Consider the following 26482-nt stretch of genomic DNA (forward strand, 5'->3'; position numbering starts at 1 on the left):
TGGCCTCTAAATTTAAATTAAGGCCTCTCCTTTGTCTCAGTCTAAGGGTGAATTCATTCATAAATATATTTAATTTGTGACAGCAGTAGTGTTGGTATAAGGATGTGAAGTAATGGTTTTTACAGGTATTAATAATATTGTTCTTTTACATCAGCTTTTGTGAAAAGGAGAGGAGGGAGGAGACACACTATACCTGTGTTTTTTAGTTTAATATGATGTTCTTTCTCCACACATGCTGCCTGTGTTTAAGCTGTCACTGTTGTTATCTTACTGCTTATTGAATGCAACTGTCAACTGTAAACTTAGTCCTGTCTGCATGAAAGCATTTAATATAGTTTGTAATATATATACAGATTGAAATATTAGGGTTTTAAGGTTAGCTTTAGCAGAATCCTAAGATAAAATTAAAAGGGTTTCTGAATTCTGGAATAATAATCTCTGAATGGAGAATGACATCCTTTTAGTCTTCCAGCACAACTGGTAAAAACAGATTCTTTGTAGACAAGTCCTTTCAAGTTCTTATTTGAGTGTCTTATGTTTAAATCACATAGTAAATTTAGATTTTTAGAGCTAAATTATTTTCTTTTGACTTTTTCAATGATTTTGACTGGATCTCTTCTAGGCACTTCCTTAGTCTAGAACAGCTTTTTGATGCTGAAGACTGTTGGTGATGCTTCCAGGGCTCCTTGGATAGTGCAATCTAATTTTTTTTCATTTGTAATTCTAAATTTGTCACCATAACAAGAATGTGAAGGTGTTTCTGTAGATGAATTTTGGCCATCTATGTCCCTTTTTGTCTGCAGTAAGTGAGGGAGCAAATACAGAAATACAGGTTTTTTTCATCTGTCAGACTGAAAAGCAGATACATGGGGCAGTGCAGCAGCTCACTGTCTGAAAGCCTGACTCTAATCTTTCACTACAGTTCTTTAAAGGCTTTCAAACGAAGGCTAAAGGTGTGACTGTGGCTGACTCCTCTGTCTGCTTTTGAGAGTGGGGTGCCTGGTAGAATATAGATGTGAAAGAACTTGGAGATTACACTCTTAATGTCTGCAGCTTTTCCCCATTTTATTCTTTCCTTTTTTCTTTCTTCCCAGCAGGATCTGTGCTGGAGTGGATCCATTCAGTTGTGCATATTGTCACAGGCTAGGAAGGTCTTTATTGTGTCTTGAAAACAAGAAGGGCTTTACCACACAGACTCGAAGTATTGTTTTGGTGCTTTATCTTTCTAATTTCTTTCAAGACACCACTGAGCATCCGGATAGAGAATATGACAACTGTAGGCACTGTTTTCCTGAGACCATAATGGACATTCTGGTTTTGTGGAAGCAGGCTCTTGCTTTTCAGAGGTGATTAATCATTTAGGGAAAGCTTACAAGATTCAGGGTGGTGTCATTTGGCTTTATTTGTCACCTTAAAATCTTTTTGTGTAAGGCATGTTCTGGACCAGGACTTGTGGTTTCTCAGATAAGCATCTTGCAAGGGTCTCCTCATAAGTGCGTAAGATTCATGAGTATCCACCATACCTACCTTCTGCCATTTTTGGTTGCTTTATTAACATTATCATGGCAAGTCCTGCCAAATCTAAGTTCCTCCAATAGCCTTGTCTTGAAAGATTTTAAGATCACAACTTGACAGGTGACTGCCACTGCATTAAAGCTGTGAGTCTCGTTTCCAGTTTCTTGTGCGGGTTTTTCATTAATTTTGAAGAATAGTATGATAGTGTTCAGTTTGGGAGTCTCTTCTGTGTCACAGTGCTCCACTTCAGGCTGGCATTCTGGTTTAACTTTTTTATGTATTAAGGAGAAAAGTGCATGTGTGATTGGACATTCATGTGGCATATTCAGGCAGTCATCCTTCCTTTTGGAAAGTCTTCATTTAAAGTACATTTTGTTGTTAGCTTCTTTAAGAACTTTGACTGGTACATTGATATCTGACAATATTAATTAGGAACTGGCTGGATGCAATTGTGTCTGAACTAACATTATGCACTGAGAGAGGAGACAATGGCTGTGGCAGTGTTGCTACTCAGTAGTGTGTGCTCGGGTAATAGATTTGGGTTTGGATTCTGTTCTCCTCAAGTGGAGTGGTAAAAGTGAGTTTCGAGGAGGGAGTTGTGTGTCATGGTGAGAATAAGCACGTTGTTTGCTTAATGGCTGAGACAGAAAGATTTTTGGAAACTTTGAGAGAGGGGAGGAAGAGGTTGGAGATTGACAATTATTTCAGTAATTTCTTCCTTACCCTTGTGCAGGAAGTCTATACTTGTGTTTAAATCCAGTCTCTACCTTTTCAGTCTGACTATATCGTTGTTTACTAGAGACACAGTACAATGGGAGCACTAATCCCCAGAAATGCAATCAATTCATAGTGCACCTGCTGATTTCCCTTAGCACACCAACTACTAAGAGCACACGGGTAGAACTTGGACTCTTTATACCGCCAGTCGTGGTCTTTACTGCCCTCCTTCACAGCTGTCCACTGTGCACTCATGTACTTCAGTTTCTGCAAAAGAAACTCCTTCAAGTAGGAGCCAGGTTTTCTTGGCAGGAGAAAGGAGAGATTGGAATGGCTAAAGTTTTTTTGTGAGTCTTTAGGTATGGAGCTTTTGATCTACAGGTCCAGAACAGTGAGACAAGCTCTGTCATTGTGGAGAGAGGAATCCCAGAGGTAAAGAAAGAGATTTACTCTGTAAGGGGACTGTAGGTTAAGCTGATGCCTCAGGATGAATGGGATGCCAAGTGTTAAGCTCTGATAGGGTAGATAAGAGAGATGACTTGATCAATGGTAGCCTTTTGGTATCCAAACCACAGGGTTTCTAAAAGCAATTAGGCTGGGTTTTTTAATTTTTCTCCATGCTATCCTGATGTTTACATTTGAAGTTAACAAAGGACATGTAGGAGATGTGAGAATCTTTATGGTCTCTTCGTGTCACTTAAATACTGATGGAAATGGATTTTTAGGATCCATGACTCATCAGTATACTGCAGAAAATGCAGCAGTTTCTTTCTGGAAGTCCTAGATGGGACAGTTTATTATCTGTCTGTCTTACTGGAGCAGCTACAAATAAAGTTCTTGTTAGCAATTTGCTATTTGAGTTCAGATAAAGATATTAAAAGCAGGATTGCTATTTGTTGCTTTCTTTCCAGAGCTCCTTTAGCTTTTTTTGATGTTTTTTCCTCTACCTCTGTTTCTTGGCTCATATGGCTCTGCATCATTGTTTTTGATGAAGATGGACCTTCTCAAAACTGGCTTTCAAGGCAGACATGACTGTTACAGATTTTTGTGGTCACTTTCTCTTTTGGTTATTTTTGTGGTTTTTTTTTTCCTTCTATGTTAGAGGTTTCTGGAGCAGTTAGCATTGGGACATTGATTCCAGATACACAGCAATTTATTTTAATTATGTTCATCATCTTAAACACAGTTTCAGGCTAGGAAAGCTACAAGTCCTGGATGAATGGGAATGATATTGAATCTACTCTTTGAACTTCATTTTTCAGGGATTAGTTAGAGTCTTACCTTAGCTTGTGATCTACTCACAGTAGCCTGCAGCTTCATTTTCCATATTTATCTTTTGTGACAGTCTTTTATATTGCCCATATCTTTGTCTTACTTTCTAATAACACTGCCTGGATGCAGTGAACAGGCAATGAGTGTTTCCTTGCAGCATTACTGCAGGGTATTGCTAACCTTTCCAGCATAATGTTGATTTACCATTAAGTCACATTCCAGCAAGACAAATATCTTCATACCAAGGTGGTGAAAGAGTGAGCACCTTTTGAAAGATGGCAGTTGCCAGAGAAGCTCATGTCATATTCCATACTGTTGATTGCCTGGGCCTGTAGAAACAGTTTTCATGTCAAGATGGTACATCTGAGGGTTTTTTGCTACTTAGAAACTGTGTTCATTGTTTTCCTTTTGCTTTTATTTTGTGTCTGTGCAACTTGGAAGTCAAACTAGGTCACCTAGTAGGTGAGGTCTGGTGTTAATCGGAAGGATTAGGAAGCAAGCTGTTATTGGGCTGTTGCTGGCCATACAGAGCAGGTAGTGGTTGGCGTTCTTGAAGCCTGTAGGTCTAACAGATTAGCATTGCTTGTAAAGTTAAGTTTTCATTTCTGTTTCCCTTGGAAGAGCAGTAGCACAACAGTGCAATATATTTTTTTAAAAAGGAAATAGAAAAGAAAAAGTTGGTGCTTACTTTTGGCACTTTATTCCGGTATTGAAGCCTGATGGGGCAGCTGATTGTACGTTTGTGCTTTGAACTGTGTTCAATGAGCACCAGTTGTGAAGTTTTCAGGTGATTAGAATTAGCCAAGATGATGTTTTCCCTAGTCATGATCATGTTTGCATGAATGTTTGAAAATGGCTAATTAAGGGGTCTCAAAGAAGGGGTCATGTTGGATGCCCTGTTTTTTTATAAAACACTGCACACAGTGCTTTCCTTAATGCTCATGTACCAGGTCTAGGCTGGGGAGTCGAGATTCTCCACCTTTGTCTGGCTGCTATGTTTCTGTTTTCTAATGATTCACTGTAGCTATGAAGTATATCAGTCCTATTCTAAAACATTATCATCAGTTTGGTATCCAAACCACAGGGGTTCTAAAAGCAATTAGGCTGGGTTTTTTAATTTTTCTCCATGGTATCCTGATGTTTACATTTGAAGTTAACATCTCACAAAAGTGAGATGGTTAAAATAGAGACACCTGGATCTTGCACCTAGAAAAGAGTGCTTCATTCTAGTTCCAAATCAGTCTTTCTCTGAAGCAGTTAATCCTTGGCATTTAATGGGCAAGTGCTGCTGTTTCTCTTGACCAGGTGATACATCCTCTCATATGTGATGCTTCTCTGAAACACTTGATCTTCTGAAGTGTCATTTTTAATCTTGTAAATATATTTTCCCCTGAACAGCCCTCTGAGAGGTAATGAAGGAGGGGGGGGGTTGTTTCCCTCTGGTCAGCAGAGACATTAGTAACTCAGCAGTCTGCTGTTTTGTAGGACATTTTAGCAGATAAATAGATATATGTTTTCCCTGGTGTTCCTTTGAAACAGCTCCTCCTGAAAGACTGGCATTTCAGTCTTCAGAAGGACACAGAAAGGCACCATGTCTTGGGTGACTTGTCTAACTTCTTTATCAATTACTGTGTTAAAAAGCTATTTTTCTAGTTGCTGTCTCTCCAGCTGGCCAGAATTGCTCTTTGCAATTTCTCTAATACTTTTATTCTTCAGTTTTTTTTTGTTTTCAGTGCTTGTGACTTTGCTCCACAAATTTAATGCCAGGAAAGGCTTTTCATGTAGCAGTTGCTTCTTTTAGCTTAAATTTTCTTGCTTCTTGTTGTCCCCTTCAGTTCTGCCTTAAGTACTTCTCCTTCAGTAATGATCATATCCTTCAAAGATGGGTATATACATTTACATTTATAACTTTTATTTTTACCACATTATGTATATTCTTTTAAATATAATTTAAAAGAATAATATAATAGTAATTTTAATGTCTGTGGATGTCAATATTTGTATCCTTTTTGATAGGACCAGTGCTCCTGACTTGTTTATTTGTATCTACTTTTGAAAATAAATCTCTGCTTAGATGAGTCAGTTGTCTTGAATGTTTTGTCTTCCTGCTTTTAGCTGAGATACCCTTGTCCTCAGAGCCATAAGTAGGGTAGTCCTCTTTTCCTGGGTTGAGTTTACAACTTCTCCAAGACTTGAGGACTTTGAGTAAAGTAACATATAATGGATGGAAGCTTTATTTTTGAATAAGAGACTAGTCTTCCTGATCCAGGGGATGTTATTTCAGCTACTATGTCTCTGTGCAGAGTTACAATTACTTGCAGCATGGCTTTTCTTTTTGTCATCTAAGATACCTGTATCTCACTGAAATATTCAGAATGTCAGGGTTTTATTTATTTTGTGTTTGCGTTGCTATTTTGAGGCTTATTTCCTTGAAATACCCTCATTTTTTCCTAAATTAATTTTTACTAGATGCTCAGGATCTTGCAGGATCAGACAGAGAAAAAACCCCAAATGTTAACATCTGGTATTTGCTGCTCTTCTCAGTGGTAAAGCTAGTAGCTAACTTCCTGTTATAGTGTTCCCAACACTGTATGTTCCCTTACCCATCAGGGTGGTGCTGGAAAACAATTGATGCGTTCTTAGAACCACCAGCAAATGTAACGTTCCCTTCACCACCTTTTTGTATACCCTTTGTAAAAGATAGCACACACTTCATCTTATAGTTTTATGCAACTCTTGTAAGTACTTCCTTTTAAGGGTATATATCATCTGTTTTCATCCAAATCAGCAGTGAATCTTGTGAAGTTAATTGCAAGATTTCAGGATCTGTTTCTGCTTTAGTATGGCCAGTTTCATATGACATCTTCCAGGTACCCTCTTTAGAGGATCTGCTGTCAGACTTGACCTACTTCTAGAGCCAAATGAATTTGCGTTTTCTGGTAACCTCCTCTGAGTTCCTGATGGGATCTTTGGCCTACTCCTGCCCTCTGTCCTCTGAAGTAACCTCCTGCAATTTAAAAAACTTTATAGCAAATAAATACAGATACTTAGCATTTTCTCGGTACTTCAGACATCGGGTTTTTTTCTGCTACATGAACATGGTGTAACTGAATCCAGCGTCAACCTTTAAGAATATTAGTAGATGCCACTTGACCAATTATTTAGCATTTCTATTGTATCTGAGTCCCTAACCTCTGCAATAGAAATTGATTTAGTATTTTAAATTGGATTGCATGAAACATGATAAAATGCTGAAAATATGGAACAATTGGCTTGGTCTGATATAATTTGATTCTTCTGAACTTGCATGGCTTACTGGTGCTGGCTCTGATTAAATGGCTTTTCAAAATGGTCATTGTTGACCTAATTCTTTTGGCAGTGTAGTCAGTGGGAGTTTTAATATTGACTACAATGGAAACAGTTAGACCAACAGATTGCATTAGAAATCCCATGCTGCGTGTTTAATTTCACTTCCTTATACAACAATCACTAAATATTAAGATGAATTCTTGCCAAGATAGAAAAGCAGAACATGGCTTTCTTTTTGTCTTTGCTGTCTTCTGTATCCACTGTTATTAATACAGTAGCCAAGTTACCAGATGAAAAAATGTCTTTTTCTCCAAACTGTAGGACACAAAATTTTGTATTTCCAGCTCTGTTTTCAGAGCTGACATTGCTGCTCCATTAAATTTACATTGGTCAACTTTTCTTTCAACAAGCAAACAAGACAATCCTAGAGGATTTGGCTGTCTTACCCAGTCTAGGATAAACTTTCATCTTTCTTATGCCCTATTAAATATCCATAAATCTCCTGAATGTTTGGTAATAGCTTTCTTTCTGTGCTCTGTTGTATTTTAGTGTTAATACTGTTTCTCTCCTACCAACTGTTATTCTCCACATCGCTGTTTTGATTTGTCCCACAATGGTATCTGAACAAATGATGAATAACCTGAATTTTGAGCCAGATCCTTGAAGTTGTTTTGACCATTTGTTGGTTCTTGCAGATTTTCAGCTGAGACAAAGTAGTCTGTTAATAATTAGAGTATTAAGTTTCCCTTGTCACCTTACTGTGGCGCATTTTTATTTAATTTACTTTTGCAAGGTTATTGAGTTGCTTTACAGAAGAGGCCTTTTTTATGTAGACACACACATGCACTGAGGGATTTGTCTTCCACTTTTGCAGGTAATGTTAATTAAACTATCCACTGAGAATCATTAGCTAATGACTCTATAGGTAGTTGACGCTAAATAGAAAGTAGAGCATTAGAGGACTTCTCCTTTCTTGCTGGAGTGCTTCACGCTGGCACTGCAGTGTGCTAACATCTGCTCTCCTCCCTCTGTCAGCAGGCTGTGTGTGGTACAGAAATAACACAAGTGCCACCCATCTTCACTGATCTGTAGAGGTTTTTTTATTTTCCTTTTTAAAGGGTGCAGAAATTATCTTCACCTGGCATCGGGGTAATATCTGCTGTTCTAGTTTTTCAACACTAGGCTAGACACTCTTGCATGTAGTTGTTGAGCATGGGAATTTAGGTATAAATGGCTCTGTAAATTAGTAATTCAGAGTAATGTTTAGTAATATTATTCTTTACCTCAGGGAAGTGTATCTTACACTTCCATTTACAGTACATAGGAATTCTAGCATTCTTGAAGGATAGCCACTGTTTCTTATTCTCTGCAGTTTGAGTTATAGGGCAATGGCCATTGGGGTATGGTTTTTAATTTATTTTTTTTAGGGGATGTTAAAAATAGATGACTTTCTTTTGAATCAGTAAAGGCTATCTGCTGTTATGGTGAAAACTGAAGAAAAGCCTAGTCTATATTTTTTCCCTTTTAAATTTTTTTTTTTTAATTGGGGGGAGGTTGTATGCACAGTGAATAGGGCAGTGCAGGATGGACTCGTCACATCAGAAAGTCTCTCTGATTAGAAGATTTGTGTCCGAAATGTTTTTCTGGATACAAAGTCCGCTGGCTAGTGACATTTAAAGAAACTTGAACAGTTAGTTGCTTTAGGTCTCTTGATTTGGACTGTAGGCTTTTATCTTCTTTTGTTTGCTGGAGCTAATTCCTCCTTCCTTTTGAAAACTGCTGCAGAGAGTCTCTTCCACTGGAGAGCTCTGCAGGGGGTAGTCCTGCTGTTGTTCCTCTTCCTGATATTTGTCCATTTCAAGAGCATCTTCCACTTCTAGTAAATGTCCAAAGCAAATGCAGACCTTGAAAACTGTTTTGTTGCTTTTCTTCCAGGGTTGTTTCAAACTGCTGCATAGAGTTTTAAAAAATGTATTTCTTGTCTTCTGCTAGCTCTTACTGTGTGTGGCAAGAACTGGAATATAACACTTCTTTTTGCTTTGGCCTTTTCTTTTTAGCAGGAAAAGTTGATATGTCAGCACTCGAGTTTACAGGATTCCTTCTGTTATTGATCCACATCTTAACTGATAAAAGAACAGCAGTAGCTTTTACATTTCTGATTTCAGGCACCATGCTGGTTACACAGAAACCTGAGGGTGAGGTGCGGCTTTGGCTGTGAACTGCAAATGCTGTGTCTGCAGTGAGAGGAGAAATGGAAGCTTTGAGCTTGGATTTAGATTTGGTTTTGGTGAAATAGCTTGAAATGCTAATGACCTTTGCAGAACAACCTCTGCTTTTGTGTTCCTGGGTTCCTCAAGTGTGTGGGAAACAGCCACGTAATGGACTTTCTTCTCAGCCTACGTTTCTTGCTCACTAACTTTAAAAAAGCAAAACGAAAAAAGATTATAAAATGCACAGCTTGCTGGAGTGGGTTAGAAATGTGCTGCTAGTGCGTTGCATAAGGAATATTTAGTTTCCTAGTGATTTCTAGGCTCTTCAAGTAACATTCCCCCCACAACTGCTTGGGAAGGAGAAAAGGAGGGCTGCAATTACAGATGGAGATCTGGAATCCAGGGAGAACAGACTTGTTACGTCTGCAAGGTCGTACAGAGAGTAAATAGTGAACAGAGAAGAAAGCACTGCGGAGGTCTGTTTCAGAACTCCAGAGTCACTGATGGTGTTTCATTATTTTCCTTGCAGTTTTAGTGCTGTGTAATTACAGGTCCTCTTGTGATCTATGTATGCAATATCAGAAATTTTGTTTGCTGGGGATTCTGAAGGTCCTCCAGTTTGACCTCCTGCTTGTTGTACAGTTGTTAATTGCCAGAATCAGACTGTGTCAGCCATGGCTTTGTCTAGCTCCAGTCTTAAGACTTATAGGGATGGCAGCTCTCTGCGTAACCTGTTCAGCATTGCACTGCCCTTCTGGGGAAGACCTTCCTGTATCTGCTGTAGGACAAGAGATGCTAGATCCTTTTGCCTCATTTCCCAAGGCCCAGACAGTTATTGTTAAACAGAATGAGATGTTGTTAAGGAGGTGCAGTTTTGCCTCATACCACCAAACATTTATGATTTAACTGGAAAAGCTTTTGAAAGGTGAGATTATCTTGAGATCCACTTGAACTGGACCTTGAGGGAAAGAACACAAAAGAATAGTCTGCAGATTATGCTCTTTTGCCTGTACTTCTGTGAACGAAAATGTGAAACTCGGCAGCTCTCTCTGACTAACAGAAAGTTCTCCTCAGGACTGTGGCGAGCTTGTTTTTTACTCCTCCGGTCAAAATTCTAAGATTTGTCCTTCATTTGTTCAGGTGCTGACATTGAGTCATTGACTCTCTGTGATTTTGTTGATACTTTTGAGACATTGTAAAACAATGAAGAAAGCGGGCTTTGAGGTTACCCATATGTAAAATTGTCAAGAGGATTTGGTATAGTTAGTTGTATGAATTTGGAACATTACAGAAGCATGAAAACCGTTAAATCTCTAGCATGTTCAGGATGATAGGTGATGTTGTTGGGTTTTTGTTTTCTTGGAAAATATTTTATTCCACAGTATTTTTCATGTACAATAATTTTCTTTCCTTTACTGAAGGGACAATGGAGACCGATCTAGGCACCGAGCTCCACGGAACGCACGCATGTCTGCACCATCGCTAGGGCGCTTTGTCCCAAGGTAAGGCATCTACACAGAAGAGTAAAAGGGTGTGGAAATCCTGGAGGTACCAGTTGCAGTACAACTCTCTGGTGCTTTCAGATGGATTCCTTTTCTTGCACAGGGCTGGTTTATCCTTGGTTTTCGATTTCTGGGACTCCTGAGATGGCATGTTAGTATGAGCCGCTCATCCTGTGTCATTTGAAGGACAGCACGATCTTAGTGCTTCTTACTTGCAGGTTGGAGCCATGATGTGAAGGCGGAATAGGAGAAGAAAAGAATCTGATCAGAGATTCTCAGCACAATGTGCTGGTTTGAGATTAGGACGCTATTGTGGGAGGTAGAGGATTTGGTTAATGCTGATCTTTGCAGCCACATTGATCAGAGGAGGATCTAATCTGTAATTTGTTTTTTATTTGAAGCAGTGAAGCGGTTGGCTAAGCAGAGGATTCCAGCCTTCCCTCTACTATAGTCTGCTGGAATGTAGTCATATTTCCTCCAAGTAATTGCAGTTGCTCTCCGGGACTGTGTACACTGGGATGTCTTTCTCCGCGTAAACTTATTCTCTTTGTTTTGCAGACGCTTTTTGCTGCCAGAGTATTTGCCTTATGCTGGAATTTTCCATGAACGGGGACAGCCTGGCCTGGCCACCCATTCCTCTGTCAACAGGGTTTTGGCAGGTAATGAGATTTCTTTGTTTGCTGTAGTCATGTATATATTAGTGGTATTTTTTCATGAATCTGAGCAGAAGAGGATTGATAAAGAGAAGTAATTCCAACTTTTGAGGTTCTATTTAAGTTGTCTGAAGCAAGAGAAACGACTGTTGGAGTGATGTGGTGAGCTGTCATTCAAGTGCTTGAGGATTGCAGATTCCATGCTTCAAGTATGTGTATAGGAGTGTCTGCATGAACTGGGGAGGGGTGCTGTTAACAATTCTCCCTTTATTTAACTTCCTCCCCTATTCCTAGATGTCTTTTTTAAAAAAAAAACCTGACAGACTAATGATCAGCTTGCTGCAGGTCCTTCTAATTGAATTATAGGGTGCCTTGTTCGTGTTCCGGCTAGGAAGACGCACACAAGGCAACGCGGGATTCAATTAGGATCTTAATAAGTGCATATTAAAAAACTCAGCTGCCACCACATACAGCACACAGGCATTTGGGAGCCTCAGAGGGCAAGCGGAGGTGGGGTGAAGAGGAGGAGTATTGGCAGTCTGGCAGTTCATGAATGAGATGGTTATAGATGACACATATCTTGAGTGTGAGTCTTTTTTGGCTGGATCTAAGTTGCTCTGTAATTAACCCCAGTGCGGGGGAGTAATTCTGGAGCTTGGGGGAGAGCAAGAGATGATGTGTGGACAGATAGGTTGGGATGTGGTTCTCTTCCCTCCTGTAGGTAATTACAGGACCACCACTGAAAGGAGTGTTGAAAGGTTTCTCAAGAAGCTGCATGACCCTTTTCCTAAGTCACAATCAATGCCTAAGCCATTTTTGATGGGATTTATCTAACTGTTCTTAAGAGTCTTCACTGGAGTTTTCCCAACCATTTTGGGGTGGAACTGTTGCTGGTTTTGTGTGGCTGATTTAATGTGGCAGTGGTCTTGTCTGACATCTTCCAGACTTTGTCTCCCTGGACGTTTTGATTTGAGTGCATTGTTCCTAGACCTTGCTGTTGCAGTAATAGTAAGAGCCCAGCCAAAGCCTAGCCTCCAAAGTACCTCTGGTTTTTTTCCTTAGGAAACAGGGGAGATGACCTGTAGTTTTAGCTGACACGTGTACTTTCCTGTGCTTGTTGCCTGTGTGGGCTTTGGCTGTTGGCACGTGGAAACAGCACACTGGCAGATAATTACTTGCTGCCAGGCAACACTGTGGAACTCTTGTGTGGCCCCACTTTGCTGGAGACACCTGCCTTCAACCCTTCTCCAGCCCTCTTTGCAGTTTGCCTCTTCCTTAGTGGCTGGGAAATAGCCAGGCTTTTTTGTCTTGCACTTTTTTGGGAATTTGAGCCCCAAGACACAAGTGCTTGTGGTTCCAAGAATAACAAAAGAAGGCAGGAATTGTAATCATGGGCATTTCAAAAAACAAGATCTATTTTTTCTGTGTGATCCTGCGCTGAGCCTACTTAAGGCAAGGTTTGTTGGCTTCTACAGTGTTGTAGAACCTCACAGTAAAGGCCTTTATTGGCTTGAATTAAAATTTATTCTTCTAATGCAGTAGCTGCTTGTGTTATGTTTTAATGTATTTCTTATGTAACCTCTACGGCATTTGAGAAGAGAGAGTAAAAACCCTGTGTTCCTAACCTGGCAGCTTTCTGAAAACTGACAGTAGACTTCTGTGGTCAAGTATGAGTGAGAGCTGCTGTTTGGGAAAATACAGCCAAATTGCACTTCTTCTGTCCCCTGCCCTACTTACTGCTGTATGCGGAGAGGAAATCAAAGCAGCAGATGGAGATCTTGGTGTGTGAATTACTGTGGTGTGCTGACTAAATTTCTTAATGTCAAAGCTCTTGCTGTCAGGTTCTGTCCACGTTTACTTTCAGCTCTACTTTATGTGAACAGCTTTCTGTTGTTTAAGTGTCGTTCTCATGCAACTGTTACACAGACAATAGCTCCACGCTAGGGAAGACTGTCTTGTGAATAAATTCCTAGAGCAATCTGGTTTAATGAACTACTAAAAATTACGCATTATCTTAGCAGGCAGGCTGGTACAGCAACACAGTAGGTTGGGCAGAAGGACTGACGTGCCAGGCAGGGTTTAGGTCAGGATTAGAGTCCTTTGTACTAGTCAGGGGACTGGTGGCCATCCCTGTGCCAAGGCACTTCCAGGCGAAGCATAGGAAAGGTGGCAACAGATGGGTAGAGTAGGTGGGAGCTCAGGGAAAGAACGAAACGATACTAGTCAACATGACAGACAGAGATATCTCCATGCCAGCAGCCTAATTTGCATGTAGCACTGGAACAAAAACGCACCCCAGTAGCACCTTCCTGCCTGCCTCTTTATCTACTGGTGGAGTTTAGACCTATCAGCTGATATGATATGCTGCATCACTGTGCTTTCTGGCACCAAGTAAAACACCATGTGAAAATATATTACATCAACATTGTTACCTTTAGCATTGAAACTTGTAATCACACCAAAAAGTGTTGGTAGTTTGACAAGTTATATTTTCCTATAAAGTCTGTGTTGATTGGCAGTAATTACACTGTCCTCCTTTAATCCTTTATTAACTGAGTCTTATATCAGCTTTTTCATTATTTTGTCTGGAATCAATGTCAGGTTGACAAGACTGACAGTCTCATCCTATTTCAACCTTTTAAAATACTGGTATAACACTAGCATATTTTTCAGCCTTCCATATTCCCCTTTATTTCAAGACTCATCAAAAAATCTGAGAGTTCATTTGGCAGCTCTTCTAAGGCTCTTGATAGTGTGGGCTGTAAGCCACTCTCTGCACTCTCCTCTCCTTGGTGAACTGCCCTAAGGGATGGCTTTGTGGTCTCCAAGGAAACATCCGTACAGTAAAAGCTAGTTGAAGTGGTTGTTTGCTAAAGTGATGATGAAAGCAGTAAATACTTTTTGGCTTCTCACTTCTAAGCAGTGTTAACCTGTCCATGGAACACACAGCTCAGTATTGTGTTTACCACCTCCTACTCCTTTTTGAAATGTTTCTTTAAGCTGAATATTTCTGCCCACTGTTTTGTTTGTGGAGTTTTGTGTGTTTATTTCTTTGGTTGATTTTTTTGTTAGTTTTGGTTTGGTCTTTTTGTTGTTGGGTTGGGGTTTTTTTTTGTAATAAGTTATCTCTTTGTCCTAAGTCACACTGTGAGCAGGTCACTACTAAGTAATTTGATGGCCAAGTTCTGGGTATTTTTTGGCATCTGGTAGCACAGACCAGGATGTACATTTTAAAATATTTGTAAAAATCGGTAAATACGTTTAAAAAAAAAAGATGCACATCGTTGCCACTGAAGTGCTCGTGACCTCTTGTTTGCCTCTCTGAACTTTTGCTTCGGGCTTTATAGTAATTGACTGCTTTGGGATGGACAAAGACATGCTGATGGCATAGTGAAACAAAGAAGGCTTTAGTTTCAATTCAGTGGAAACTTGGAGGAAGAAGAGAATCTGTTTGCCAAGGAACTTTGCAGGAGGCTTTAAAAATTGACACAGATGCCATTTTGTTGACATTGTTACTCATTAGGAGACAACATTAGATGAAAGCTTATGGTAGAGTTACCTAGCTTTGTGAAATGCTTCTGTCTTGCCTCACTTTGTTTTAATAGGCTTCTATTCAGTTCTGTGTATGTCAACAAACAAAATATTTTTCTTTGTGCCGTCACAGGTCGTGTTTGTCTGATCTGGCTTTGCCAACAGACTCTATCTGTTAAAATGCAATCCAACGCAGTTACACTGTCTTCCACCTCATGGGGAGATCCAAACTCAGCAGGGCGTAAGGGTTGAGTGATACAACACTCTACATTTACAGTTTCTGAGTGATTTCATTGTTATCTCAGGGTGATAGATTCAGACCAGAGACTGAACATTTACATGTAATCAAAGAATAAGCTTGATATCACAGATTTTTCCATAGCTCACACCTGTTCAGGGTATAACCTTCTGCAAGAGCAGTAACGGTTCATCTTTGGATATCTCTGCTGGAGTTGCCAAAGCAAGCTGTCTGAAGCTAAAAATCAGCTGATCCCTTTAATGGGGATCTAGGATTTCAAATTGTAATGTTCAGCTGCTGTTTTCCCAAAATCACATAAGCTATCCCATTCTTCACAGCTTGACTCCCTGTGAGAATTCGAAGTCTGATGTCTTCAAGTGAATTTCTGTACTTCAGCCAGCAACTGCTAACACACAATTGTTAGAGCATATGAAGTTTCAACAGGATGAAAATTAGCTAAGGTGATGGATAAATGTTGTCATCCTTCTGGGACAGGATGGTTTACTTGAGCACGTGATAGTTCTAGTAAGAATTAAGGTGATGGCCTGTCACCAGCCAAACTCACTAAGGTGCCTTCTGGTACATCCATTCCCTCTCCATTCCCAATCACTCTAGCTGTGTTTAGGGTTAATGTTCACATACAAGTCAATGGCTCTAACCTAAAGCCAGTTAAAATGGGTATTGATGAACCTGTGATAGATGCAGTTGTAGAATTAGCCAAGTAACCTTTCAGTTCCACTCTAATGATGAAAGTGATCGTGATAAGGGACTTCTTTGGTTGCCTTCAAAACCATATTGCAGGCAGATCTCTAGTTCCTGGCATTTTAGTTGTGACTGCCTCCTGTGGCTCAAGTCTTCTTGACCTAATCCTGTTCTGTCATGTACAGTGTCAGTGCACTATTAATTCTGTTCTGAGATGCTCCCTTCCTTCAAATGTGATGCACAGCTGTACAGAGTAGGACAGAGATGACTTGAGAGCTCCAGAGGGCCAGCAAAAGTTGATGGGAAAACACATCGCAGTTGTGTGTGATGTACCCTATACTCTAATGTTTTTCACAGTAGGTATGTATTTTCTGTACAGTAACCTGAGATTTGAGTGTTGTTCTGAATCTGTACCTTCAGCTGTCTATCATTGGTTTTTTGATATTAGCTTGCCTCTGCTTTTCATCCAAGACAACTATGTGAATTTGAATTAGTATCCTGATCTAATCGTGCTTTTCATAATAGACAGTTCTAGAATAGAATAATAGAATCAATGAACGTAGCCATGTGGCTTTCTATGCTACATGTTTCTGCTATAAGTCTGTTTGGTACTGCTAAATACGGAAGGATGTGAACGCTTGAGTGACTTTATTTTTTGTGGTCTTTCTGTGATCTACGTCAGTGGACACTAAATGACATAAGAGGCTTAAAATATGCTTCAGATTCTTCTGCAACTTGAGAGCTATAGATATCTGTCACCTTCATCACAGACTTGAGAACGGTTTATAATTTCTGTGGAAGTGCAGCCTTTCATGCAGAAATGTAAGGAAAAAGAGGCTGTACTGCTGAATTGCAAATGCAGAAACTTATTACAGGAGGGAGTGGTGGAAAGTGTCCCTTTATGAGACTGGTGAGAGGTATCCTCAGAGGTGTTATTTCCTCAACATGGTACTTAAACTTCTGAAAACAGTAGAATTTTGGAAATGTGGAGAAGACTTTAATTGTGTGACATCCTCTTATCTAAGTGTTCATTTAAAAATTTACTTCGTGTGTTCCAATAATGCACTTGCTGCAACCCATGACCCTTCATGGAGGTTAGCTGCTGTACCTCAGCTTGTTTGCCTTTGTCTCTCTCCAGCTGCTGGTTTCTTAGAGCAGCTTTCAGCCATGAAAGATTTTAATGTTGCTGCTCCCATCACAGTGGAGTATCTCATAAATAAAATGTCCTGGTAGTTTGGTGTCATAGATGCAGAATAAAGTTATATACTGTGAGTTAACTTTATCATAGCATTAGATCCCTTGTTGACTTGCACTTCATGAATTCTATAGCCATGGCTACAGAGTTATACAACGTCATGATTGTGGTCAAAAAGTGAACTTCTTAGCGCACATTCTTCAAATGAAATCTCTCTCCTGGAAGATAGAAGTCAGTTTGTTAATGCTTAAAAAAACAAACCTAGAAAACAACTCATAATACATAACTTTTTGTGGCGACAGGTCCATCTTCATAGTACCTCAGTAATTTTTCCCTGTATTGCAAGACACCAGTGGGTTTGTTCCCCCTCCGCCCCCCCCCCCCCCCCCCCCCCGCCCCCCCCCCCCTCCCCGTGCTTTAATTGGTGGTCCATCTGCCTCTTTTCTGCTGCTCTAATCTGTGTCATCCTCTATCGTTGTACCCTGGCACAATGAAGGCTGATAGGTAGTTGATGCAATTAACATTTGAATGACCCACAGGCAATCTCTTCTGAAATACTAGTCCTCTGCAAAGACCCCCACAAAGGTTCCTAAATTGGCGGCATTGATTTTGATGCAGATAAATGCTCCTCTGAGATAAAGATGGTTTAGTTATGTCTAGCTAGATGTCTTCTGAAAGTGGAGGATAGGTAGTGTTAAGAGAAAGCCATTAACATACACATTTATGTGATGGAAAAGGTTTTGTATGTTGTTTCCAGTTAGCCTTTCCCTCACATCCTAAATATTAACTTCTGCAGTGAGTCTGAGCGGTTACTCATCCCGGTTTTGATGTCTGCTCCTGCTGTACACTGTCATATAATAAAAGCATAAACTGAAAGCGTCAGAGTACTTTCTGTGCTGGAATGGAATAACTTTAATCTGACTGTCTGCATATAATGCCCTGCTTGCTCTATGTCTCTGTTCACTTGCATCTTCCACTTAGCAGCAAACATGCTCTGTGGTCACAAACACTTCTCTTTTTACACCTGTGAACAGGTACAGTTTGAATTCTTTGGCTAGGACATTAGGAGTGCAAAGCACTAGAGACTGTAGGGCAGATGGAATGAACTTGCATCAGAACCCTTATGTTATTCCCTATTTGATTCTAGAGGCTTAAGTACTCTCAAGGCTTGAGTGGTTCCAAAACCAGTTTAATTTCTGAAACAAATTTTATGTATCACTGTCTATATGGAAAGAACACCTCTTCACACCTGAGAACTTGAGATTTTCCATAATTCTCTTAAACAATTGAACAATAAGACTGAGCTTTAAAACCTGCTATTGCTCAGTTCTTTTTATTCTTGTCTTTCCTTTATGCTTTTGTAACTCAAGCCATAGTTCATCACAATCTGCTAAGTCTGGGAATGTGTTAATTGAGAGGGGTAGGAGTCAACTGGAAATAAGAATCCACAGCTGTGTGCACTATGGGAGGTATTTACACTAATTTTTGGGGCATCTGACTTGTGAGGCTAAGCTTCCTGTATAGTTAGCAGAGGAAAAAAAAGTTTCAGCTCTGATTCACCACCTGAAGTGAGCTGAACTGAGGTGCTCTGAATCTTCAGTGTATTTAACACTGATTATATAGGGAGCTTCAGAAGAGTGCTTTTCTGGTGTGGATACCGTAGACGTCTGAAATTAGACAGGCTGCATCCTGCTCTGATGGCTGAGTGCAGAAAGGATGTTACCTAGAAGAGGTCTTCATTCATCACTGCAACGATGGGTCAGAGTGCACCCACAGCAAAACTAGAAGAATTAAGTGATGAACCAGAAAGTTATGCTGCTATTCAGAGTGGCTTTCATAGACTGGGAAATGGACCAACAAATTCTCATGAAGTTCAGTGAAGAGAGATGCTGAGTCTTGCACCTGGGGAAGAATAACCCCATTCACCAGTACAGGCTGTGGACCTACTGTCTGGAGAGCAACTTTCCAATAAATGACCTGGAGGTTCTGTGGACAGCAAGGTGAACATGAGCCAGAAGATGTGCCCTTGCAGAAAATAAGGCCAACAGTATACTGTGTTGAATTAGGAAGAGCATTGCCAGCAGACTGAAGGATGTGATCCTTCTACTCAGACCTAGTAAGGCCACATTTGTAGTGTCTTGTCCAGTTCTTGACCTCCAGTGCATGATGGCCTGGGCATACTGGAGTAAGTGCAGTGAAGGACCATAAAGATAAGTGAGGGTTTAGAGACTGACTTGAGTGGAGAGATTGAGAGAGACTCAACTTGGGACTCCTCAGCCTGGAGAAGAGAGGGCTTGGACTGGATCTTGTCAATGTGTATAAAGGCAATGGACACAAATTGAAATTCCGTTTGAACTTAAGAAAACTTATTTTGAGAGTGGTCAAATGCTGGAACAGTTTGCCTGAGGAGATTATGGGGTTTCTGTCTTTAATATCCAAATTTGACTGGAGATACTTCCCAGTAACCTGCTGTAATTCAACCTGCTTTGAGAAGGGGGATGGTATAGAGCATCTCAGAGGTCCTTTCCACTCTAAATCTTCAGTGATTCTCTAAATTGACTGAATGCACAGGAACAGTGAAATGATACTGGGGTTCAGTGTGGATAAGAATAGAGTATTTTCTAGCTATGTTAAACACTGCATCTCAGGAGTAGGTTGCACGTATTGGGATTGTCTCCTATTCCTGTTGTAAAACCTTGTAATGGCTGTTACTGCAGATGACTTTTGGCTCTTTCAAGGTTTGTCCGAGAGTGCAGATGTTACTGGAGAATGATTTGTTACTGATTTTCCATGAGTATATATTTATTTTGTGTCAAGAGTCTCATTTTCTGTTCCTTTTGGTAACTGAAAGCTGAAAACTCCTCTATTGCCTGCTTATGTAGCGTAGGTGTCCATAGAAAGACTTGTTCTGGATCAGTGGCTGTACATTATGAGCATAATTTACAATTTTTATTTGCAAGTGAGATTAGAATGAGCACAACTCTTCTGATCAGAGTGAGTGCAGGCCGCTTCATTTTACAGGATATGCTTGATGAGGTCTGAGGTGTCAGGGGATTTTTGACTAGTGCGACTGCACTGAGATTAGCCGAGATTAGCCGTAGTTGGAAAGATCTGCGTTTACTCATGTGCGCCAGACATCTGGAGATGTTTACTGCTGCTTCATGAGAGGAGTTGTTAGAGCTATGGGTACGACTGACCTCCCCATGAGAAAGTCATATGTAAGGGTTAAAAGGTCTCAAATACAGAGCATTGAAGTAGTAGTTAAAAGTTTTACCATTGTGTCGCAGAAGAGCTGGTGGCCAATTGCAGGGTTGTTGTTACCAGCACTTCATAGGCTTTCATATGCATTTGTGGGACACTGTTCAAATGGGAACAGAGTGGTACTTCAAGCTATGAATTAAGCTGAAACAATAGGGAAGATTTTAGACAGTTAAAGCACTTTTACAGAATGACTCTAGGCCAGAGGCAAGATCTGTTTGCAGTCTCCTGCTGTTGGCCTTTCAAAGAACCAGGTGTTTGGAGTCTGGGATCAATCCACTTCTTTCAGTAGATAGTAAATTCTGGAGTGTGACAGTGGCAATCGCATTCTGTTTATTTGGAGGGCTGATCTTTCCTGCATTCACTTTGTTCCCAGTGATGATCCAAGCAATGGTACCATTGTGGCTAAGTGAATATTATTACAGCCCAGAATGAGATGAGATACCTTGGGACAAATAATATGAATCCCATTTGCAGTTTGTGAAGGCTTGTTTTGGGCAATGTAGAGACTCTGAAAATGGCTTTGGGGAGCTGTCCATGAACCAAGGGAATATGAATTCTTGTCATGATGACATAATGCTAAGGCCTTATGTAGGCAGGTAGTATGAGGCACTATGAAACTGCTATCTTTTTATGTGATCTTATTGATACCATTCCAGATGATGTTCAAATCCATGTGCAACTCTTTGTGTCTACACTTCAGGACTGAAAATAGCTGAAGGAAGAATCAGCTGAGGAAAACTTCCACTATGGAAGGACATAAGTTTAATGTATTTAGCTAATCAAAGAAGTAGTTGGTAGTTGTTGTTACTTGGTTGGTCTGGGTATATCTGTGGGGGAAAGATTTCTGATCGAGCACCCTTTAATTCAGTACACAAAAAGCAGAACCTGATGTCAGACCAATTTAGACTGAAAAAAATTGCCAGGTATTTGAGTGGTGGTGTTAGAGTTTTTTTATTTTTTGAAGTACTGCCATATAAAGTTCACCGCTTACTTCATGGTAGCTGATTGCTGAAACAGGTGTTTTTTCCAGTACATAAAGTGTTTCAACTAAGAAAATTGTTGCCTGGTCTCAAGGGGAAGTTTGTGATCATAATACTGGTCTTGAAGTTCCTGGTATATGTACAGGAGTCTTCTTAGGGTGTCTGCAGTGGTCCCAGTGCAGGAGAGAGCTTGTATAATGTATTTGCTGATGCAAACTGTCCCAGTAAGCCTTTTTTTGTACTGGTGGCTGGGAAGCTAAAGCTGCCTTTGAGATTCAGAAAGGCATTGGAGAGAGATGATGATGTTCTTAAAAGTGAAGGGTGCAGGCTGATTCCTTTTGTGTGCATTGTTAAAGTGATGAATTTCTAGATATCATTATATCAGAAGGGGTAAGGCTTTGCAGAAGTGCTCATCTTTTTGTGGGCGATGAGGGCCCCTTGGGGACCTGTTCTCTTTGTGGGTGGTAAAGCTCACTTAACCGTAGAAGTATTTTCCCACAGCTTGCTGCCTCCTTTTAAAAGGGTGAAAAATAATAAAAAAATTACCCATTCTCCAGAGCGCAGAGGGGAGGCAAGGACCCGTGCGATCTGCTGTGCAGAGGGGTAGGAATTCTCAGAGGCCTACCACATTTGGCCGTCATCTTTGAAGAGATTAGTCATGATTTTTGCTTACGTGTTTTATACGGGGGGGGGGGAACCCAACACCACAAAGCAAACCCTGAGCCAGATTTGCTACACTTGATATAGAATATATTCCTAGACATTTTTATAGCCACCCTGGCACAAAGATGGAGGAAGCTCTTGCTATGGCAACATAGTTGTAATTTGTATAAGGGCTCTGATAAGAATGCTGTGTGCCGATCTCCATCTCCCTTTCGCAGGTAGATAGTATTGTACCATTGGATCCTTTTTTTAAATTGAGCATTAATGTATCAATCTGTTATGACTTAATGTATATAAATTAAAGGTTGTGTTAGCTATTAGATTCTGCAGTGGTAGTTTTCTCTCCATATAGTGTTGTTACCTTAGCTGGTGCTGTTGATTTTATGCTTCTGGCTGTTGGTTTTCCTTGATTGCGGGCAAAGATGGATGGAAAGGTTTTGCAAGGTTAGTGACAACTTACATGCCTCTTCAGAGTTACTTTTGGGTTTACCTTAGTTGTGTGTTTTACTTAACTTGAACCACACAGAGAAGTTGCCCTCTCTGTGTGGAAGCTGGAGGAGTTTTAGAACATGCCTTTGGCAAGAGCAGAGCCTAGGCAAATAAATTTAGGCTGTGGATTTTCCCCAAAACATAAAGGCTGGATTTGTCAGTGGTTTGGGTTTGTTAAAAATGTGGAAGGTGTTAAGTGTCTTGCTCAAGACAGGGAAAATTCTTGAAGAAAACTGAGGAGAGAAGCCAAATGATATTTGTGCAATAACAAATACAGGCCCTAACCAGGATGAGAGCACTAGCTTTTTAAGTCACCACTTCAGAACTCAATTGAAAGTAAATGCAGGCAGCAGGAGATTTTGAACACTAGAAAATATAAACGGAATCCAAAGCTAGGGGTGTACATCACGTATGTCTCCCTCTGTGCCCTGTGCTTTTTTAAATTAGTGTATCCACCACCTCTGGAATGGAGCTGAAGAGGGAATGGTCTTCAGTGTCTGCAGGAGCTCAGAGCTGGTTTTGAACTAAGCAGGTGCTACAAGTCAGTGCTATTGAAGGAAGCTGTATTTTGCTTTCTTGAGCAGTAGTTGATACAGTCTCCAGTTGAGCTCAGTGTGGGCTATAATTCAGCAGCCCTGGCAGGCAGCAGTTATGTTTCTGAGAGTTCAAAATGAGCAGAAGCTGTGAGCTAGCCTCTCTACATATAATTGCTCTGGGCTCTAAGTCCTGTTGAGCTCCCTGGTAGTCTGACTTCTGAGTTGTATTCTTGCTGATCTGGGAAACAGGTTCACATCTCTTCCGCTTGCTTCAAGCACTGCCTGAAACTATGTACAATTTCAGCTGTACCAAGCTGCTTCAATCCATTAGTTTTTGTAGCAACAAGTGGGAAGGAGTATCTAGGTGTGGCTTATGACCCATGAGATAACCTTAGGGCTGGCAGCAAAAACAGAGATCAGTGTGGAATAAGTTGTGGCGATTGTCATAATCGCTCGTTTGTCTCTTTCAGCATCTTTGGGGGTGGTTAGGATGGTGTGCTGGTTTAAAGGTAAACCGGCAGGGGAAATGAACCCAACTCAAAAGAGAGATTATAAGTCAGAATAACAATTTAATAAAATAATACAATAAGTACGATTATACAGACAAACCATTGGTTTTAACCCACAAAACCCAAATGTATAACCCAGCACCCTGAGGCATGAACAGAGTGGTGTTTGTTGGGCCCCCTGAGTCCAAAGTAAAAGGAGAGGGGAAAACCTGTTGGTGAGAGTGCTGTTGCAGTCTGGTCAAAAGTGGTGATTGCAGTCCAGTCAAGAGTGGTGGTCTGCAGTCTAGTTGAGAGTGGTGGTCTGCAGTCTTCCTCTGGATCCCACAAGTGGTTAAAAAAGTCCCAAGACCCTAAGATTATATATCCTCCAGTTCAGGCAGGAATGCCCAGTACCGCTCTCAAGGCGGGGAGTTCCACAATGGGTGTGAGGACAAGGAGCATCCTCTTATCTCAAGGCCTCTTAACACTCAGTTTATAGCCTTAGGAGTCAGGCCTGCTCTGGGCAAATGGTGTAAATGGTCTATTGATAACAGTTTCTGGGAAATGGCATGGAAGGCTATAGAATACACAGTTTTGGGTTACACCCATACAGTGATGAACTGGTCCCAGCTGTTCTAACTAGGACAGATGGTAATGGTAGGGGGGTGGCAGTCATTCGCATGAGGCAAGGGAGGAGTAATTGAAGAGTCAAAAATATTACCACTTTTTCTAATAAAGAGATGATGATGACAGTTCTAGTCCTGAGCTTTGTCCAGGAAGGGGGTCACTAGAAGTAGAGCAGCTTCAGTAGTAGTTGAGAGACAGAAGGTTTGCTGGAGAGGAAAAAGAAAAGTGACTACCAGGAGTTCATAGGGTGCAGTTTGAGAGCTAGAAATGAGAAGGACTTATGGGGGTAAATGCATTTCCTCCTCTCACCCTAGACATCCAAACTGTGATCCAGAGTCTCTGGGAAATTTAGAGATGCCAGAAGTTAATGCATATTTGTATTGGGAGAGGGAGGAGCAGAGCATACAAATGTTTACTGACAAATGTCAAGGGATAGAAACTGACACAGTAAAATCATAGAGGCAGGTGAAGTGCTTAGAAGGGTTGGGAACATTCTTGTGTATATGATGGGAGGAATTGCAGGAGGGGAAGAGAAGATAAGGTTGAAAGGATAGAGGAGGTAAGGTCGCTTGGTAATTTTCTTCTAAGCAGCTGAGATTCTGCGCATAGACAAATGGGGGCTGGAGGAGGGGAGGGTTTGAGGAATGAGTCAAAGGTGGTGATGAGGCAGCTGGGATTGCAGGCGTGGGTTTCAGTTAAGCTGGAGAAACACTTTGTCTCCTTTCAAACAATTGTTCATATTAGCATTCATGGTGTGGGCATGCATGCACCCATCCATGTGATGTCTCCTGGTGTGCTGCACACAGAAGTTGTTTCAGGATCTTGTCTTTTGGTTCCTGATAGACCAACCGAGTCAGATCTCAGACTTCTCTGAGATGCCATAGTAGAAGAGAAAAGTCTAGTGGAGGGAATGGGTCTGGTGATGGTCTTCATTAGAGTTGTCTTGCAGTAGATGATGGAATGGGTCCTGATATTGGGGATGGGTCAGGCTCAAAATCTGTTGGGGAGCATGACTGGGGGAAGGAGGCAAGTACCCAACACATACATATACACTCCCTTTACCCCCATTATGAGGATGCTGAAAAGCATAAAGGAAATCCAAAACTACTTTGCCAGAGTGGAAGGTAAAGAAGACACAGGAAAAAGAGAGCGGAGAGGAGGCAAGTAACTAACAGTGCTTACAGACTGGAAATCATAGTAAGATGAAGTGAGAGAGAAGGGCTGATGGTAAACACTGGAAGGCATTAAGTTGTGATGGGGAGGGACTCAATAACAAAACTCATAAAAAGAGCTCAAAGGCCACATGGAATGAACAGATTTGCAAAGATTTTGAAAGGTAAAGTGAGAAAACATTTCACTGAGAACTTTATTGGATTCTGTATCTGGAAGGCATGGAAGGGGTGCAAGAGGGAGAGTATGTGTCTGTCTTTTCCTAGCCCAGCCTGACTGATAAGGTTTCACAGAAGAACCCTCATTCATAGATACATGCATGTCTGTTGACACAAGAAACAGGGAAAGCTGAAGGCAAAGTCCTGTCATAACTTCTCTGCTTGCAAAGAAAATAGCTGTAATTGGATGTCAGTCTCTGTGCTCCTGTGATTTTAGTGAGCTACTGTCTAACTTCTGCTGTCTTATGACTTGTGAGGCCTAATAAAATTGTCATTTGGGACTGTAATTTTACACTGAATGCTAAGACTGAGAGGCTGGCCTGGAGTGCTCGTCATCTGCTAGAATGTATCACTGCTGGTTCTTTGATCTCGTAGGAGCCGGGCCTCTGTCTCTGCTGCTGTGAGGATGAGATGTTTTAACCTTTCACCAGTTTCTATTTAGTTTGTGACCCCCTACCTCCAGTAAAGCATGGCCTGCTCCAAATCTTTTTGTGTACAATTTAAAATTTTACCATAAACTAGTAAATCGTGATTCCCCTATTTTCACCATGTGAATTTCCCTACATTCTTGCTCATAAATGCTGTATGGAATAGCTGTGGCGATTATTTTGTACAGCAGCTTCTTGGACAGGTCTGCTTAGCACCCTCTGGAAGCATTATGAGCTAATTCAAGATGGATTAAGGTCAAATCTGCCCTAAAAAAGAAATAAAACCCATCTGAAGTATCCATCCATTGTGTAGCACAGGGCCTGCATGCTGAGTAGCTAAGAAGTACTTCTGCTGCCTTAGTTTTTTGTATGTGGCTTTGAGTTTGACTTTTAATACTTTTTAAAATAATGCGATAAGGTGTTAGTCTCTTTTCATCTGTAGTCTCTGTTGTAATTTTGGTGGATTGGACCTGTCTGGGTTGAACTGAGCTGTGGCACAGATTTACAGAAGTCATTGCAAGGTTATGAGTTTGGTCAAACTTCTTGGTGGAGTCCTTCTGCCTTCTGGGAGCTCTGATGCTGCATCTGTGTTCCAGATGTTGCATGGTTACTTTCCTGTTGTTACACATGGTCCATCAAGGTGTGGACTGACATGCTTTGTCAGTCCTGCTCTACAGGCACTGGGATCTGGGTCATCCCTTGAGCCTGAATTGGCTCCATACGGAGATCCCTGTGAGTCACTGAGATGCTGCAACGTGCTTTGTGCATTAACGCTAGT

At 40.8% G+C, this 26482-nt stretch overlaps 1 protein-coding gene across 2 annotated transcripts in view; it reads left to right on the top strand.

The window, feature by feature from the left end:
• The window catches only part of AMBRA1 (autophagy and beclin 1 regulator 1), a 129984-nt gene that overhangs the window by 40563 nt on the left and 62939 nt on the right, over nt 1-26482 (top strand). The window contains exons 10-11 of one of the 2 annotated variants that reach the window (XM_027719533.2): nt 10442-10525; nt 11084-11184. In XM_027719533.2, the coding sequence (XP_027575334.1) occupies nt 10442-10525; nt 11084-11184 (185 nt within the window). The remainder of the gene's footprint in view (nt 1-10441; nt 10526-11083; nt 11185-26482) is intronic. The other variant, XM_027719534.2, reaches the window with a different exon arrangement.

The sequence above is a fragment of the Pipra filicauda genome, unplaced genomic scaffold (genome assembly GCF_003945595.2).
Source record: "Pipra filicauda isolate LSUMZ 115617 unplaced genomic scaffold, ASM394559v2 scaffold133_size2016399_pilon, whole genome shotgun sequence".
In the NCBI taxonomy this organism is placed as follows: Eukaryota; Metazoa; Chordata; class Aves; order Passeriformes; family Pipridae; genus Pipra; species Pipra filicauda.